This window comes from Cyprinus carpio, chromosome A22 (genome assembly GCF_018340385.1).
Source record: "Cyprinus carpio isolate SPL01 chromosome A22, ASM1834038v1, whole genome shotgun sequence".
Lineage (NCBI taxonomy): Eukaryota > Metazoa > Chordata > Actinopteri > Cypriniformes > Cyprinidae > Cyprinus > Cyprinus carpio.
In genome coordinates this window covers 12381198-12396387 of record NC_056593.1, presented here as the reverse complement: position 1 = coordinate 12396387, position 15190 = coordinate 12381198, and the positions used below count along the sequence as shown (strand labels likewise).

The window sequence follows — 15190 nt, the reverse complement described above, 5'->3', positions numbered from 1 at the left end:
TCCCCGGTACGGGCCACCAAACTATAACCGTCTCATGTTTTCTCTAACACAAAACTAGTTCTATAACTTAATTAAGGGGGAGTCAGTTTGCCTAACAACAGTTTAATAGGGAAAATATGCTTACCAAATGTGTCAATTATTCTTTTATACACCCATGAAAACAAAAATAAATATCACCACACAAAAAAAAAAAAAATTACAAGAAGAAGCAAATCAATCACATTATACAAAACAATGTAATGGATAGGTGCATTGCAGAAAATGGGCATTAGGTTGCACAGTTCAGTAATGTGAAAAAGTGGGTGTGTGCGAGAGTCTTATCCGAGGGTATAAAGTTCATCAAACAATGTCCAATGTTGAAGTTGTCCCTTAGCCAAATTAATAATCCAACTATGGCAATGAATTCACTCCAAACAAAAAAGTTCACAAGCTCCAGACACTTCCCAATCAGGTATAGCCATAAGTAAGCCTACATCCATCTGGGCTTTAAATCCATATTTAGCTCGCAACATTCAGTGTTAAAGTCACAGATAAAGGGTTCTTCTAAAATACATACAAATAAACTGTATCAACCTTTTAGCATCAAACCCAACACAACTTTAATTGCTCAGCATATATTTTAACACACATGATCAATAATGTCTTGGCAACAAACATCATTAACAGACAAGTTTTTAGATAACAGGAAAGAAAGCACATCCTTACTTTAAGCTAAGCTTGAAATGGAACATTTCCCAACCAGGACATAGCACAAATGCAGTCAAGCCATGCTTTCTGCTACCGCTATTCTGCTAACTTCCTCTACTGCAGCACCTTCTTCTTCTGTTGTTTTAATGGCGGTTGGCAAACCAACTAAAGGTGCATTGTCTGCCACCTACTTGATTGGAGTATGGAACACTACTTGGTACAATAAAAAACATAAAAAAAAAAAAATAAACAAATAATAATATTATTACTGCAGCACCTTTACTTAAGGAGCTAACTTAGGTGCCATAGCACCCCTAGCAGTAAGGAGGAAAACTGCAGACAAAATACTTTCGTTGACTGAAAAACAATGGCATTCTCAAAAATTAGGAAAGTTGACGCTGAAAACCGAGTTTTTCGAGATGAATGGGTGGAAAAATATGCATTTATTCTTCCTTCATCTAAATTTATGAGGCCTGTGTGCCTCATTTGCTCGGAGTCTGTGGCGGTTGTCAAAAGTGGGAACATTAAACGCCATTACAAAACTAAACAGACACTTTGAAGAAACTTACCCTCAGCAGTCCGAGGTAAGGGTGCGAAAAATAAATGAACTAAAAGCCCAGTATGAGCGATCCACACGGGTCCTCTCTCACTCACTCACCGCCCAACAATGAGCATATGAGTGTTCATTGAAAATACAGTGGATTTTAGGAAAGCATGACAAGCCCTTAACAGATGGGGAAATAGTAAAGGAGTGCATGGATGCTGCATGTGAAACATTTTTAGATGGAAAAGAAAGACATGAACTGAGAGAAAAAATTAAACAAACCCCCCTTTCTGCTGCAACAGCCACAAGAAGAGCTGAAATGTTAGCACAGAATGTGCAGTCACAACTTGATGCTGCTATTCATACTGCACCTTGCGTAGCTTTGGTAGTTGATGAATTGACTGATATTAATGACAATGCTCAGTTTGTGGTGTACATCAGATTTTACCATGCAGAGAAGAAAGATTTCATTGAGGACATCTTAGGTATCACAGCACTTACAACACACACCAGAGGAGAAGACATTTACTTGGCAATAAAAGAGATGTTAATGCAAAGAGGGATCAGCCTGAAACATGTTGTGTCAATCACCACTGATGGAGCACCCTCCATGATAGGAAAAAAAAAAGGTGCCGTGAATCAGATGAAAGAGGATAATCCAGACCTCTGCTCATATCACTGTATTATCCACCAATCTGTTCTGTGCTCCACTCTATCAGAAGAGTAGGCAGAAGTTATGGATAGAGTGATGAAACTTATCAACTTTCTCAGGGCATCCTCATCACTTCAGCATCGCCTTCTTCGAGAATTCCTAGCAGAAGTTAATGCAAATGCAAATGACCTACTGCTTCACTGCAATGTTAGATGGTTGAGAAAAGGAAGAGTGCTAGCACGCTTCTGGGCAGTTAGAAATGAAATAAAAATGTTCTTGGCACAACTAAAGAACAACAAGGCCAGGGGGTTTTCTCAGTTTTTAAGAAGATGAGAGGAAAATTAATATTATGGCCTTCCTTGTTGACATAACTTCACATCTAAATGATCTCAACTTAAAACTACAAGGCAAGAACAACTCTGTGTGTGATTTGGTAGCAGCTATCCAGTCTTTCCAGAGAAAGCTTGACATTTCCAAAGAGGATCTCAAAGAGGACTGCACACATTTTCCTTCACTGAAACAAATCAGTGAGAGAGTTGCTTCCTCTTATGTGGAGTTCATACAGAAACTGGTTGGAAACTTCAGAGATCTTTTTGTGAACTGCAGCCTTGGAGACCAGCTTCTCCTTTTCATTCAGAATCCATTTCTGGTAAAAAATGTAACCACATTTTCACAGGAGGCTAAACAGCTATATAAGTGGGCAGATGTGGGTTTGCTACAAATTGAGCTTGTTGATCTTCAAGCAAATGTGGCATTAAAAGAGCAGTGTGAAGGTTGTGACCCTGCCACCTTCTGGATAAAGACTGTGCCGGAGACTGTTTTCCCTGGACTTAGAAAAGTGGCACTACAAACCTTAAGCATGTTTGGCTCAACGTATAGCTGCGAGTCAGCATTCTCAACACTTAACATTATCAAAAGTAAATACAGGTCAAGAATGACCAATGAACATTTACATTCCAGTTTGAGGATTGCACCGACACCATTCCTCCCAAGATTTAAAGTGTTAGCTGGAAAGGCAAAAGCCAATTTCTCCCACTGAAGTTCTCAGTCAGACAATGTATGCAAGCTAACATACATGTAACGTGATTTTTTTTTTTTTTTAACTAGGACGTTTTATGCTTCCATCTTTAAGTTCAACTCAGTTCAGCCTATTTTATTTAATTTTCATTTGAGCTTATTTACATTTTTATGGACTTAAAGGAACAGTACAAAGAAAAAAAGAAATGTTTTCTTGCACTTTTTCATTTTTCCAACACTGGCACTTTACTTTTGCCTGTTTGTGTTTCTGACTGATATTGCTGATGATCTTTTACCAATGCAACTTGAAGCACAGAAGAGAGTGTTCAACATTACATTTAGTAAAGTACAGACAATGCATGAGAATGAAGATAAAATGTGATATGAGATCAGATTTAATTGAACCAGAGAGGTTTGTGTTCATTGATTGTGATTGTTAATCTAAGTTTAGAAGAAAAGAGACTTAGGTTTTCCTTTTAAGTTGTTAATGTTGAAATGAATGCATGTTATGCAGATTTAGAGATGCATTTTGCACTCTTCCCTTCATATTTTTGTCAGACATTGTTACTGGATAAATTTAGATATTTTGTACCAAAGCAACTGAAAGGACATACAGTAAAAGAACAGCATTAAAATGAGATCGATTTGTGAAGGATTATTTATGCTTATACATATGAAGAGACATTATTCAATATACATGATAACATTATATTTTGTTCAATAAAAACAAATATTTACACTAATTTCTTTAGTCTAGCGAAAGCCGTCAATTTATGTTTTTACGTGCAGTACATAACTGTCCGGACCTCGGCTGGTGAGGAGAGTTCATTTACTGGACCTCAAGCAATTTTAGTTGAAGACCCCTGGTCTATAAGGTAACAATAATATAATAAGATAACCTTGTTTGAATTGGGTTTGGCTAAAAGAAAATATACTATACTTTAGATTGACTGGGTTAAATAGAATTGGATTACTAAAAAGAGACTAAAATACCATTTTCATTGACTAAAACTAGACTAATTGTCATCAGTTTTTGTCGACTAAAACTAGACTAAAATGTCATCAGTTTTCGTCGACTAAAACTAGACTAGACTAAAAAGAGTATGAACGTGACTAAAACTAATAAAAACTAAAATGACAGCTTCACACAAAGACTAGACTAAGACTAAAATTAAAACAGTTAAAAATTTAAATTGAGATAACCTTGTTTGAATTGGGTTTGGCTAAAAGAAAATATAAAATACAATAGAATTACTAAAAAAAAAAGAATTGGATTACTAAAAAGAGACTAAAATACCAAATTCACATAATAAAACTACAACAAAAACCATAATATAAATGTCAACTAAAACTAGACTAGACTAAAAAGAGTATGAACGTGACTAAAACTAATAAAAACTAAAATGACAGCTTCACACAAAGACTAGACTAAGACTAAAATTAAAACAGTCCGCCAAAAACAACACTATCACACAACAAAGTCGAGTTATGGTTTGCCAAAGGTAACCAAATGTCTTTTCTACAGAGATATACAGTATAGATATATGCCTGGAGCTGGTTAGTGGTTACAGTATTCCATGTACTGTATGCATTGTTGTATTTTTAGACAGGTGCTTTTTAAGATATGTAGAATGAGGTCCTAAGCAGATTCTTTCCATATATGCAGGGTCTTCAAGCTTTAAAATAGTTCACTCTGTTCTTTCACTGCAACCTTTAACACACAGTTACTACACACAGGTTTTAAAATAATAATAGAATAATTACTTCTTATCTATAGGCATAATTATATGCATTATATTGAATTAAGGTCACTGAAAATCTTCTACATTAACAACAACAGCACAATGATTTTCAGCAACAAAAAAATCTCTCTATTAACTTGCTAACTTTGTATTTTTTAAGTCTTTCCCTAGCATGCTCATTTTCTCCAGAATAATACTAAAACGAGAAAATGGAAACACTTATGGAAAAAATAAAGACAGGTTTGCATTGCAATCTTATCATTAGAAAATGGCATACAAAAAACTGAAGTGCTAAAGTTAAATATTTGTAGACATATCTTGCATGACAGCACTACAAACACAACAACAAATGGAAAGACTATTGTCTTATATAGTCATTGTCTTATTTTTTGTGGGCTTTGTGTCAAAAAAACAAAACAAAAAAACATGGCTTTTAACACTTTCGCTAGGTATTTGAGTAAATGAAAACACAATACCTATATTTCAATGTGAATTTCCCCACAGAACTCTCACCTGCCCTGTTCTTATATAAATACCGTCGTCATTTGCACGCAAGTGACTCTGGGATATGGTCGGGTGCAAAGTGTCCATCAGATGTACACTTCATTTTCCCGGGAAATGGAGGGCGCATTTGACGTCTCTTTCGAAATAAGTCAGCCTTCGTCACGCCGCGGTGACGCAATCGGCCTTTGAATGCGGTCTTCGGAGGGCGCATTCTGACTTTGGGACAGCTTACGTCGTGACCGAGCGGCAACCTCCCGCTCTCTCTCGTGAAGCCAACAAGGAAGTGACTAAAACTGCAATTCATCAACTGGCCGTTTGAGGCTGGCTGCGAAAGGGAGTCAATCCCATAGACTCCCCAAGTTAAAACGCCCAACTTTACAGCAGAAAAAAACATGTTTACAGCCTGGTTCAAAAAATTATTTTGGTCTATAAAGCTAATTTTGCCCTTCGTGACAACTGTGAGGGGGGTGAATTTTTTTTATAACTCATCCGTTTAAATTATATTAAGCCTTAAAGTTCTGCATAATTAAGGGTGTGGCCACTTCGGAGTCCACACACTTCAGTTTGCGACAGCCTTTGTCGCGCCGTTGTGACGCATTTGCACTTCAAATGCGCCCTCCGGAGTCCATCCACTTACCGTCTCACGCTTGAGGCATTCGGCCAATCACATCGTGCTGGATAGCTGACCAATCACAGCACACCTCGCTTTTCAGAGAGATGAGCCTTGTGATAATCGATGCGTTTCAGAAGGCGGGGCATAGATGAGAATCTATAATGTACAGTATGTGGAAAATGATGTTTTTTTTTTTTTTACCTTAAACTGCATAAACACATTTCATTACACCAAATACGCAAAATAATGTTCTTTTTAGCAGCACCCCCCCTTTAAATCTATCCCTTGATGATTTATAATGTCTAATTTATAAACGCATTTACAAAAGCTTGGCTGAGGCACAATCGCAATGGGCATAATTCATTAGAAATGCTGACTTCTGTTTAACCAATAAGAGCCAGTAAAATTTACAGAGTGCAGTGAATTACTTTAAATCATTACAACATACAAACAGGATTGAAATGATTAAAGGTCATTCTTTCACAATTGCCTCTGATATGTAATTGTCTCACCTTTTTTTCCCACCTCTTGATGTATATATCACTCCAAACTTCTCACAGGAACCAGTTGCTTCATGAAGTATCTGGTCACAAACAAACAGGCCTGTTCATCACTATCACACATTCATGAAACTCATTTTGAACCTACTGAATGGGCCAGAACTCAGCAAACACTATTTGCATACAAAGTAAAAGACCTTTGATTTTAACTTATCAGTGTTTATCAAACGTCCACAGTGTAAGATCCAGTAAATGACGTCCAACTTGTAAAAAAAAAAAAAAAAAAATGAGAAGGATCATCTAGGTCATACGGGGACTATATATATATATATATATATATATATAGATATATATTATATATATATATATATATATATATATATATAGATAGATATAGATATTTTAAAAATTTTTTTTTTTTTCATTTAAGTATCAAAGTCTTTATCTATCTCAGCAGTATTGCAATTGCAGTTACAGATATATTTTGCAATGTGTTATTGCAAGCTTGTATATTCTGAAACTTGTCATCTCACTCATTTCTGTAGTTACTTCTTAAGTGAACTCAAAACTAGAGTTTCTATAAAAATCTTTAGCTTCATATTTTAGTTGTTTTCATTAGGTTGTCAACAAAGTCAAGGCAATTTATTATTTGTGATGTCATTTTTCTTTTCAATTTGATTTTATTGACTTGAATTTAAATGTTATACATACTGTAATGCACTTCTTAAAACGTAGAAATATACTCAACTTGCATGATACCAAAATACACTGATATAACCTCCTGTGTGTTCAGTTGACTAATGTAAACGTCAGATAAATCTTTTCTAATTAATCAAAATATCATTGTGCATGTTCATGGAGTGGTCTGATTTAAGCATCCACCTTTTGACTTTAGTAAATGATTAACTTTTTGATCCCCCATCATACAAACAGAGACCAAAATCAGAAAACAAAAGCATTTGTGAGATGAGCTGAAAATGAGAGTTCTTGTACAAATCATTAGTTTTTCCTGTTTCCTGTTTTCTGATACCTTTGTGCAAAGTCAAGGTGAGGTTGTTAATTTTATTAAGTATAATACTATACATATTATATGCACTTCCATACTTTTAAGGGACTTTAAGTAGTTTTAAAAGGGTGTTGAGCAGTACATCTTTGTATGTGTCTTTGTTTGTTTTTCTCAGAATGTCTTCGAGAGGACATTAAATATGAAAACACAGAACCAGTTGAGAAAGCTTCATACGCTGATGGTGAAACAGTGGGAGTGAACTGCCTGACAGGTTATACTGGCTTGTATAACTTAAAGTGTGAAAAAGGAGAATGGAAAAGTTCCATTGAGCAACCATGTGCAAGTAAGAGAATTGTCAATGTGATGACGATATAATTTTTTCATTAACAAATCAGTGTTACCATGTTAAGTTAATTTTGTTTGATTTCCGCAGAGAAAAACTGTGGTCATCCAGGCAACATACCAAATGGTGATTTGAAACTTAATGAGGGGATAGAGTATGTTTTTGGAGTAACAGTTGTGTATACTTGCAAGAAAGGGTAAACATGCTTATGCTTTTTTATCATATGAAATGTATACTTTCCTCTTTGAATTTGACACTCTTGTACTTGTAAACACATTGTGTTCACAGGTATGAAATGACAAGCGGAATCAATTGGCGTTCCTGCAGAGCTCAAGGATGGGACAACGCTGTCCCTGTCTGTGAGGGTAGGATTTCATCTCACTCTTTTTCTTTCTTGTCTTTTAATTACTCCTAGTCATACCATTTTGGTACATACTATAACTAACTTATAGAAATAATCGTTAATTTGTTTGTTTGTTTGTATGTTTGTTTTTTTAATTATACATTAATTTGTTGCCTAGTTGTGAAATGTCCAGCCATCAGCACAGATGGGGAGGTGACTGCGTCGGGTAACACAGAGGAGGGACGTTATGGTGATGTTATTCACTTTGAGTGTGTATCTTCTGACAAAATGATAGACGGAAGTAGTGATATTCGCTGTGAAGAGACGGGAAAATGGAGTGACGTTGTTCCAAAGTGCAAAGGTTCATTTCCACTAATAATTTTTTTGTTTGTTTGTATCTTCATTCAGTGATCACAAATTCCTGTCTTTTAATCAAAGCACCACTTTATTTATTCTTGTTTTTCTAACTTTTCATACAGAGATAACATGCATAGCACCTGTCATACCAAATGTATATGTTGTTGAGCCACGGCCAAAATACCCGAAAGATGCCACATTAAAATACAAATGCAATAAAACGTTCAAGCATAATCCACCAGTTACATAAACAATTCATATGGGAAATATTAAAATCTTACGGTTCTTAGGCCGTAATAATGCCAAAATGCCAGTGGTGACACACATGAACTGAAACATTCTAAATACACATAGATGCTAACCTTAAATTAAAAAGTAAAAATTCAAAAACTTAATTGGAAACAAAAACATTAAGATATTGCTCAGTTGAATCTGGCTAATTTATAACTAAAGTTAATTTGTAGTTATTGAAAAAGGAAAATTTCCTGTACATTAACTCTCTGGGCCTCTTTGTTTAGGGGTCACACTTGGCTCCTTGGCGGTCAAAAGTGACTAAAGCATTGAAATGTAACTTTTTTTTTTTTTTTCCCAGGAAAATCAGTGTAATACATTTTTGTTTAATAATATAATTTTTGATCATCATATAGAATTTTGAAAGGATTTTATGATACTATGCAATATTTATACAATTTTAATGCGCTATTATTTTTTCCATTAAAATTCATATATTTTTATTTATTTAATTATTTATTTATTATTCAAAAATAAAAAAAATACTTCATTTAAAAAAAGAGTGAAACATTTAAAATCCCTTTTTTTAAGTGATTTAAAAAAAAAAAACACTTGTGTAATGTCATGTAAACTCCTGTATATTTCCCTATATACATATATATAGAGGCCTTTGGATTCCCATTGTTTTTTAGGCATAATTTCTTCATTTTATTAGGTGTTATATATGTAGACATTCTAAAAGACTACTTTTTGTCAAGGTTATCAGGTTTTGCATTATGATTTCAATCAATCATTGAATATTCTCAAAATTTGCTCTGTTGCGGTCTTACCAGTTCATTTCTCTTTGTGTGTGTGTGTGTGTGTGTGTGTGTGTGAGAGAGAGAGAGAGAGAGAGAGAGAGAGATTTTTGTATTTTTTTTTCATTTATTGATTTTATTTCACATTATTTCACATTCATTTGCTCTGTTGCAGTCTTACCCATTCATTTCTCTGTGTGTGTGTGTGTGTGTGTGTGTGTGTGTCTATTTTGCACTGTGTGTGTGTGTGTGTGTCTATATAGAAATCCACACATAGATTCACCCGCACATTTGTTATGCACAGTGGCAGATTTGTAGTTTGTAACACCATATTTCCCATTCATTTTTGACTGCGAAAGAGCCAAGTGTGACTTTTTTTCTTTTGACCCTTTAACATATCCAAATCATGTACTGTAATCATGTCCATGATTTATTTTGTGTGTTCACATAGCTAATGTGACAAAAGTCACCAAGTGTCGTCTCATTCCGATGAAGTCACAATTTTTTAAATTTCAAGATATAATTTTGTTTCATTCAAAAATGACAGAAGAGGCCCAGAGAGTTGAAAAAATAGATATTTTAATGCAGTCAACACACTAATTTTTGTAAATGGAATAAGATTATTTCCTTGTCGTCCTGGCATGCTGTAGAAAGGGTCCAGTTGTATTTTAGGCAAGAACACTCACATTCAAAGTGTGCGATATGGCTAAACATTTTTATTAGGCGACAACTAAATTAGCTACTGTAATAATTATTACTACAGTGATTAAATTATTCAAAACACTAAGAATATTTTATCATTTTAATTTTTGAGAAAGTAACAAACTTCACAGGAGAGCAATCCAAACATTTGATATTAGCTTCTTGTCATGCTAGTTTAATTTTCAGTTAATACACTACCTATTATATCATCATCATGGACCAAAGGTAGTTCAAAATACTAGCTAGAGCAAACTGTTCCAGAAAGTTTTCTTTAGCAAGCTGTTTCGAGCTTTCGATGTCAATTTTGCTTTAATAAGAGCCTTAACAGAAGAAGAATCCAGAAGAATGTGGCCTAACAGTTATAGAGTTAGACTTATAACCTGAAGGTCACAGGTTTGAGTCTCATACCGGCAGGAATTGTAGTTGGGGGGAGTGAATGAATAGTGCTCTCTTCGACTTTCAATATCCATGACTGAGGTGCCCTTGAGCAAGGCACCGAACCTCCAGTTGCGCTGCAGCAATGGCTGCCCACTGATCCGGGTGTGTGTGTGTGAGAGTGTGTGTGTGTGTGTGTGTGTGTGTGTGTGTGTGTGTGTGTGTGTGTGTGCAGATTGATGGAATAAATGCAGAGCACAATTTCCGAGTATGGGTTACCATACTTGGCATCATGTCACTTTTTACTTTCATTTTCAATGCCATAGCAAACACAATAACCTGAAAAAATGTAGTTTGACTTCTCATTCCCTTCTCCATGACAAGTGAGTTTCAGAAACCTTGTGAACAAACGTTATTTATGCTTTTCTGTAAGAGCTACCTACTGTCAGATTGTGAAATAGCATTTTCATCCAGTTTATTGCTTATGCATTGATCTGACTCTGAACTTAAATCGAGATAATCGGACAGAATTTTCATGGCAAACATTTGTGTTGGTGTGAACAGGCCTTTACTCAAGTTTTATGTCTTGTACAGAAGTAACTTGTAAGTTTGAGTCAACCATATTCAGATTAAAAAGGATCAACCCGGTGGGAAAAACTGTTTTCAAAGTTGGAGAAAGCGTGGAGATCTTCTGCTCTGAAAAACACTTATTTTTTACAACCGAAACCAACAAATCATTTACATGCCAAATTAATGGAAAATGGGACAGGAAACCTGTTTGTGGTAAGATTATAGAGAAACCATTTCTGGAATTTGAGCTGAATTCATTGAATATTATCAAAAGAATGTAAATCATATTTCAGAGATTACATGTGAAGTTCCACGAGACCAGCATGTGAGTGGCCCAGAATATTCCTTCAGAGGAGATATGAAATTAGGAGCAAAGAGATCTTACAGTTGTGAGTCTGGATATCGTGGAACAGCAGCAGAGGCCACATGTACACAAGATGGATGGACACCAAAACCACTGTGTGCTGGTATGTTCAGCTGTAAAGTATTACAATCTTTGCTAATCATAATATAAAAAAAAATCTAAGATTATGCTGATAAATGTGTTTTGTTTGTTTGTATATATATATATATATATATATATATATATATATAGATATATATATATATATTATTTTTTTTATTTTTATTTTAGAAATGATGTGTGACCCACCAAGAATCCCAAATGCAGAGATTGTGGGAGGTCAGAGAATAAACTACAAAATCGGTTCGAGAATAGAATATAAATGTCGCTCTGGATTTGAACCAGAGGAGCCAGTCCAAATCACCTGTGATTCCCAGGGCCAATGGACAGGAATTCAGCAATGCACTAGTATGTTACAGCTTGATCTTTTATACCGATAAGCCAATATGTTTTTGTTATAGCTAATAACTGATAAATAACCTGTATATTCTACAATATTTTGTCTAAATATTTTTTAAACCCGTAATCACTGGGGTTCTTTAGGGAGCTTCCCCCTGGATTTGGCATACCCAAATTTAAATGCATTTGTTTACCCTACACAAATACAATGGAGGAAATAAAAAAAGGTGTTTTTTATAGAAAACCCCTTGAAATATAAAATCAGATTGTAATTCATAAAATAGGCGCTTTTTCATTTATTTATTTTTTGGTCTTAAAGTGTCCTTTCAGTTCCCTTTCGATACTTCACTCATACTGCGTATGGGGAAAAGCTCCTTTTTCCTCGATACTGAAGCCTTTTTTCAATAACGCAGTGCAACTGCACTGCCATTGGTTTAATATGTAAACTTTTTTAAACCATGACAGCGCTGCGTAGCTGCGCGAGCCTGTGGCGATGCAGCGCGCCAAAGCCCGCCAAAATGGCGAATGGCTATATAAGCAGGCAAATGGCCAGAGGAAATCGGATCTTACTCCTTCAGCGACGACTTCACTTCGTTGGATCTCTGCTGAACGCCTTTGCCTGGAACGAGCTCTCGCTGTCGAAGAGGCACCGCAGCGGAGCCAGCTGAGACCAGCCGACCGCCCTGCAGCGCCGGCGTTTTCCCGCAGACAGCCGCTTTTAGCTCCGTTCTCGGGCCGCCCGCTTCCTGCTTCCGGCCGCTTCTCAGCGATCTCCTGCCGCCATCCGGCGATCACAAATGAGCTTTTTCCAGAGGTTTTCACTGCTCTAAAAGAGCGTTTCTAACGCCGTTTTAACGGCGGCGGCCATGCCACGCCAAAGCTGTGGCACATGCAGAGCCCCTCTGCATGATGATGACGGCCATGGTGAGTGTGTTTTCTGCCTGGGTAAACCCCACGCTGAGGCTGCACTCACTCAGCGCCCGGATTTGGGTGAGCTCACGCCGGCTCAGCACCCACCTGCCTCACCCTCTCCAATGAGAGAGCCGTCCCCTGTCCTCTTCTCACGCCCAGAGCAGCGTCCCTCGGCTGAAGCGAGCGACCTGGTCTCTTTTGGCGGATTGGAGGACGAGCCGCTTGACGACTCCATGTCACTCGTGGCTTCTGAAACGGAAGACTGGGCCGGTGATTCTGACCCCGCCCACTTGCCGGTACTAGAGACCATCGACGCCAAAGCTGGGGATGGATGCCGAGCTTCTCTGCATCCTCTCCAAGGCCGTTGAGGAACTCCATCTGGAGTGGGCCCCCCCTGAAGAGCGGACACGCGGCAGGCTGGACGAGTGGTACCTTGCAGGCACCCCGCCAGGACCCCCGCCAGGGCCTCCCTGCCAGCACTCTGCCCTATTCTTCCCTGAGGTTCATGATGAGCTGACGAAGTCGTGGCGCGCCCCCTACGCGGCTGTGGGTACGCACTTCCTCTGCAGCTCTCAGCTCAGTAGATGGCTCTCAGGAGAAGGGCTATGAGCAATTGCCGCCCCTGGATGAGGCCGTGGCTGCTCACCTCTATCCCCCCGCGGCTGTGGGGGTGGAAAAGCAAGAGAGCCCTTCCTTCCAAGCCCTGCAGGACGACCTCTGCCATGGCTGGCAGAGCCTACACTTCTGCGGGCCAAGCCGCTTCAGCACTACACACCATGGCCATATTGCAAGTGTTCCAGGCAAAGCTTCTCCGTTTCCTGGATGAGTCTAGCCCTAGTGAACCTGCTTTTCGCGACCTCCGCAGTGCCACAGATTTGGCCCTGCGCGCCACGAAAGCCACGGCCCAGGCCATCGGACGATCCATGGCCAACCTGGTTGCGCTGGAGCGCCACCTCTGGCTCAACCTAACAGAGATTAAGGAGAGCGACAAAGTGGCCTTTCTCGAATGCCCCAGTCTCTCCATCCGGTCTCTTCGCGCCAGCCGTAGAAGGGTTTACAGAGCGCTTCACTGCAGCACAGAAGTCGTCCCAGGCCATGCGACACTTCCTGCCCAAGCACTTCACCTCTCCCCCGAGTCGCCCCAGGACTGCGCCGACTCAACACCAGAGCAAACCTGTCCCTTCTACCCCCCAGGCGCCCCACTAAGCGCGTTAAACCACCTAGACGTCAGGGCCCCCGGCAAAGGATTGTGCTGGACCCGACGCCCTCTAAATCCTCCTGATCGTTGGGGAAGAAAGAGGAAGGGGCAAAGTCCCACCATGGCCGGACCACCCCAGAAGCTCTCTCGCCTGCCTGCTATGCGACCTGGGCCCACCGTTGTTGTGTCCACGCAAAGCGACATTGTTATGGTGAACACAATAAATATTTCACATTTTCAAAAAGAGAGCAGTTTTCCTCTTCCACACTCGTCAGTGTTCAGGCCCCTAATCAGCGGCCTGCCATCCGACACTATCCAGCCTCTTGTCACGTGGGCCGAGGCCTGGCAGGCCATCCCTGGAGTGTCCAAGTGGGTGTTGGGGATAATAAAACGGACGGCTACTCACTGCAGTTCGCCCGAAGACCCCCGCCCCGCGTTTTCGGCGCGGGGTGATTCCCACCTTGGTAGAGCCGGACGACACTCAGGTCCTCCGCACGCGAAGTGATGACGCTGTTAATCAAAAAAGCCATAGAGATGGTTCCTCCCTCAGAAAGTGGATTGGGGTTCTACAGCCGTTATTTCCTTGTCCCCAAGAAAGATGGCGGTCTCAGACCCATCTTAGACCTCAGACACCTGAACCTCTCTCCCCTCATGAAACGGAAGTTCAGGATGTTGACATTGAAGCAGATCCTCACGCAGATTTTTGTGCCACCCGAGGACTGGTTCTTCTCTCTCGCTGGACCTGAAAGATGCTTACTTTCACATCCAGATAGCCCTCCATCACAGACGATTCTTGAGATTCGCGTTCGAGGGTGTGGCTTACCAATATACAGTCCTTCCCTTTGGGCTGTCTCTAGCTCCCCGCACTTTCACGAAGTGCATGAACAAGGCGCTTTCCCCCTCTGATGGGACAAATGGGAGATGGGAAATGCGGATGGGAATCCGCATTCTGAACTATCTCGACGACTGGCTCATTCTGGCCGTCACGAACTGAGCTAGAACACAACAGATCCGTGCTCCTGAGTCACTTAGAGTGCCTAGGACTCAGGGTCAATTTTGCCAAGAGCTCACTGCTCCCCAGCCAACGTATTACGTTCCTGGGAGCGGTTTTTCGAACTCAGCCAATGATGAGGGCGGTCATATCACCAGAGCGCGCTCTGGTACTTCAGCAGCTCACGGCCTCTGTCACGAACAAAAAAACAAAGCCTGTTTCCCTCTGAAGTTCTTTCAGAGGATGCTAGGGCTTCTTCATGCTTTTCCCCCGATCGCTCTGATCCCTCAGGTCATCAGACGAG

General features: G+C 39.4%; 1 protein-coding gene across 2 annotated transcripts in view; it reads left to right on the top strand.

Moving 5' to 3' along the window:
• Nucleotides 1-7148: 7148 nt before the first annotated feature.
• LOC109046645 (complement factor H-like) overlaps nucleotides 7149-15190 on the top strand; it is a 142870-nt gene continuing 134828 nt past the window's right edge. Inside the window, exons 1-8 of one of the 2 annotated variants that reach the window (XM_042711872.1) lie at nucleotides 7149-7306; nucleotides 7441-7608; nucleotides 7699-7804; nucleotides 7897-7973; nucleotides 8130-8312; nucleotides 11008-11196; nucleotides 11277-11450; nucleotides 11618-11794. In XM_042711872.1, the coding sequence (XP_042567806.1) occupies nucleotides 7237-7306; nucleotides 7441-7608; nucleotides 7699-7804; nucleotides 7897-7973; nucleotides 8130-8312; nucleotides 11008-11196; nucleotides 11277-11450; nucleotides 11618-11794 (1144 nt within the window). In that variant the 5' untranslated portion in view covers nucleotides 7149-7236. The remainder of the gene's footprint in view (nucleotides 7307-7440; nucleotides 7609-7698; nucleotides 7805-7896; nucleotides 7974-8129; nucleotides 8313-11007; nucleotides 11197-11276; nucleotides 11451-11617; nucleotides 11795-15190) is intronic. The other variant, XM_042711873.1, reaches the window with a different exon arrangement.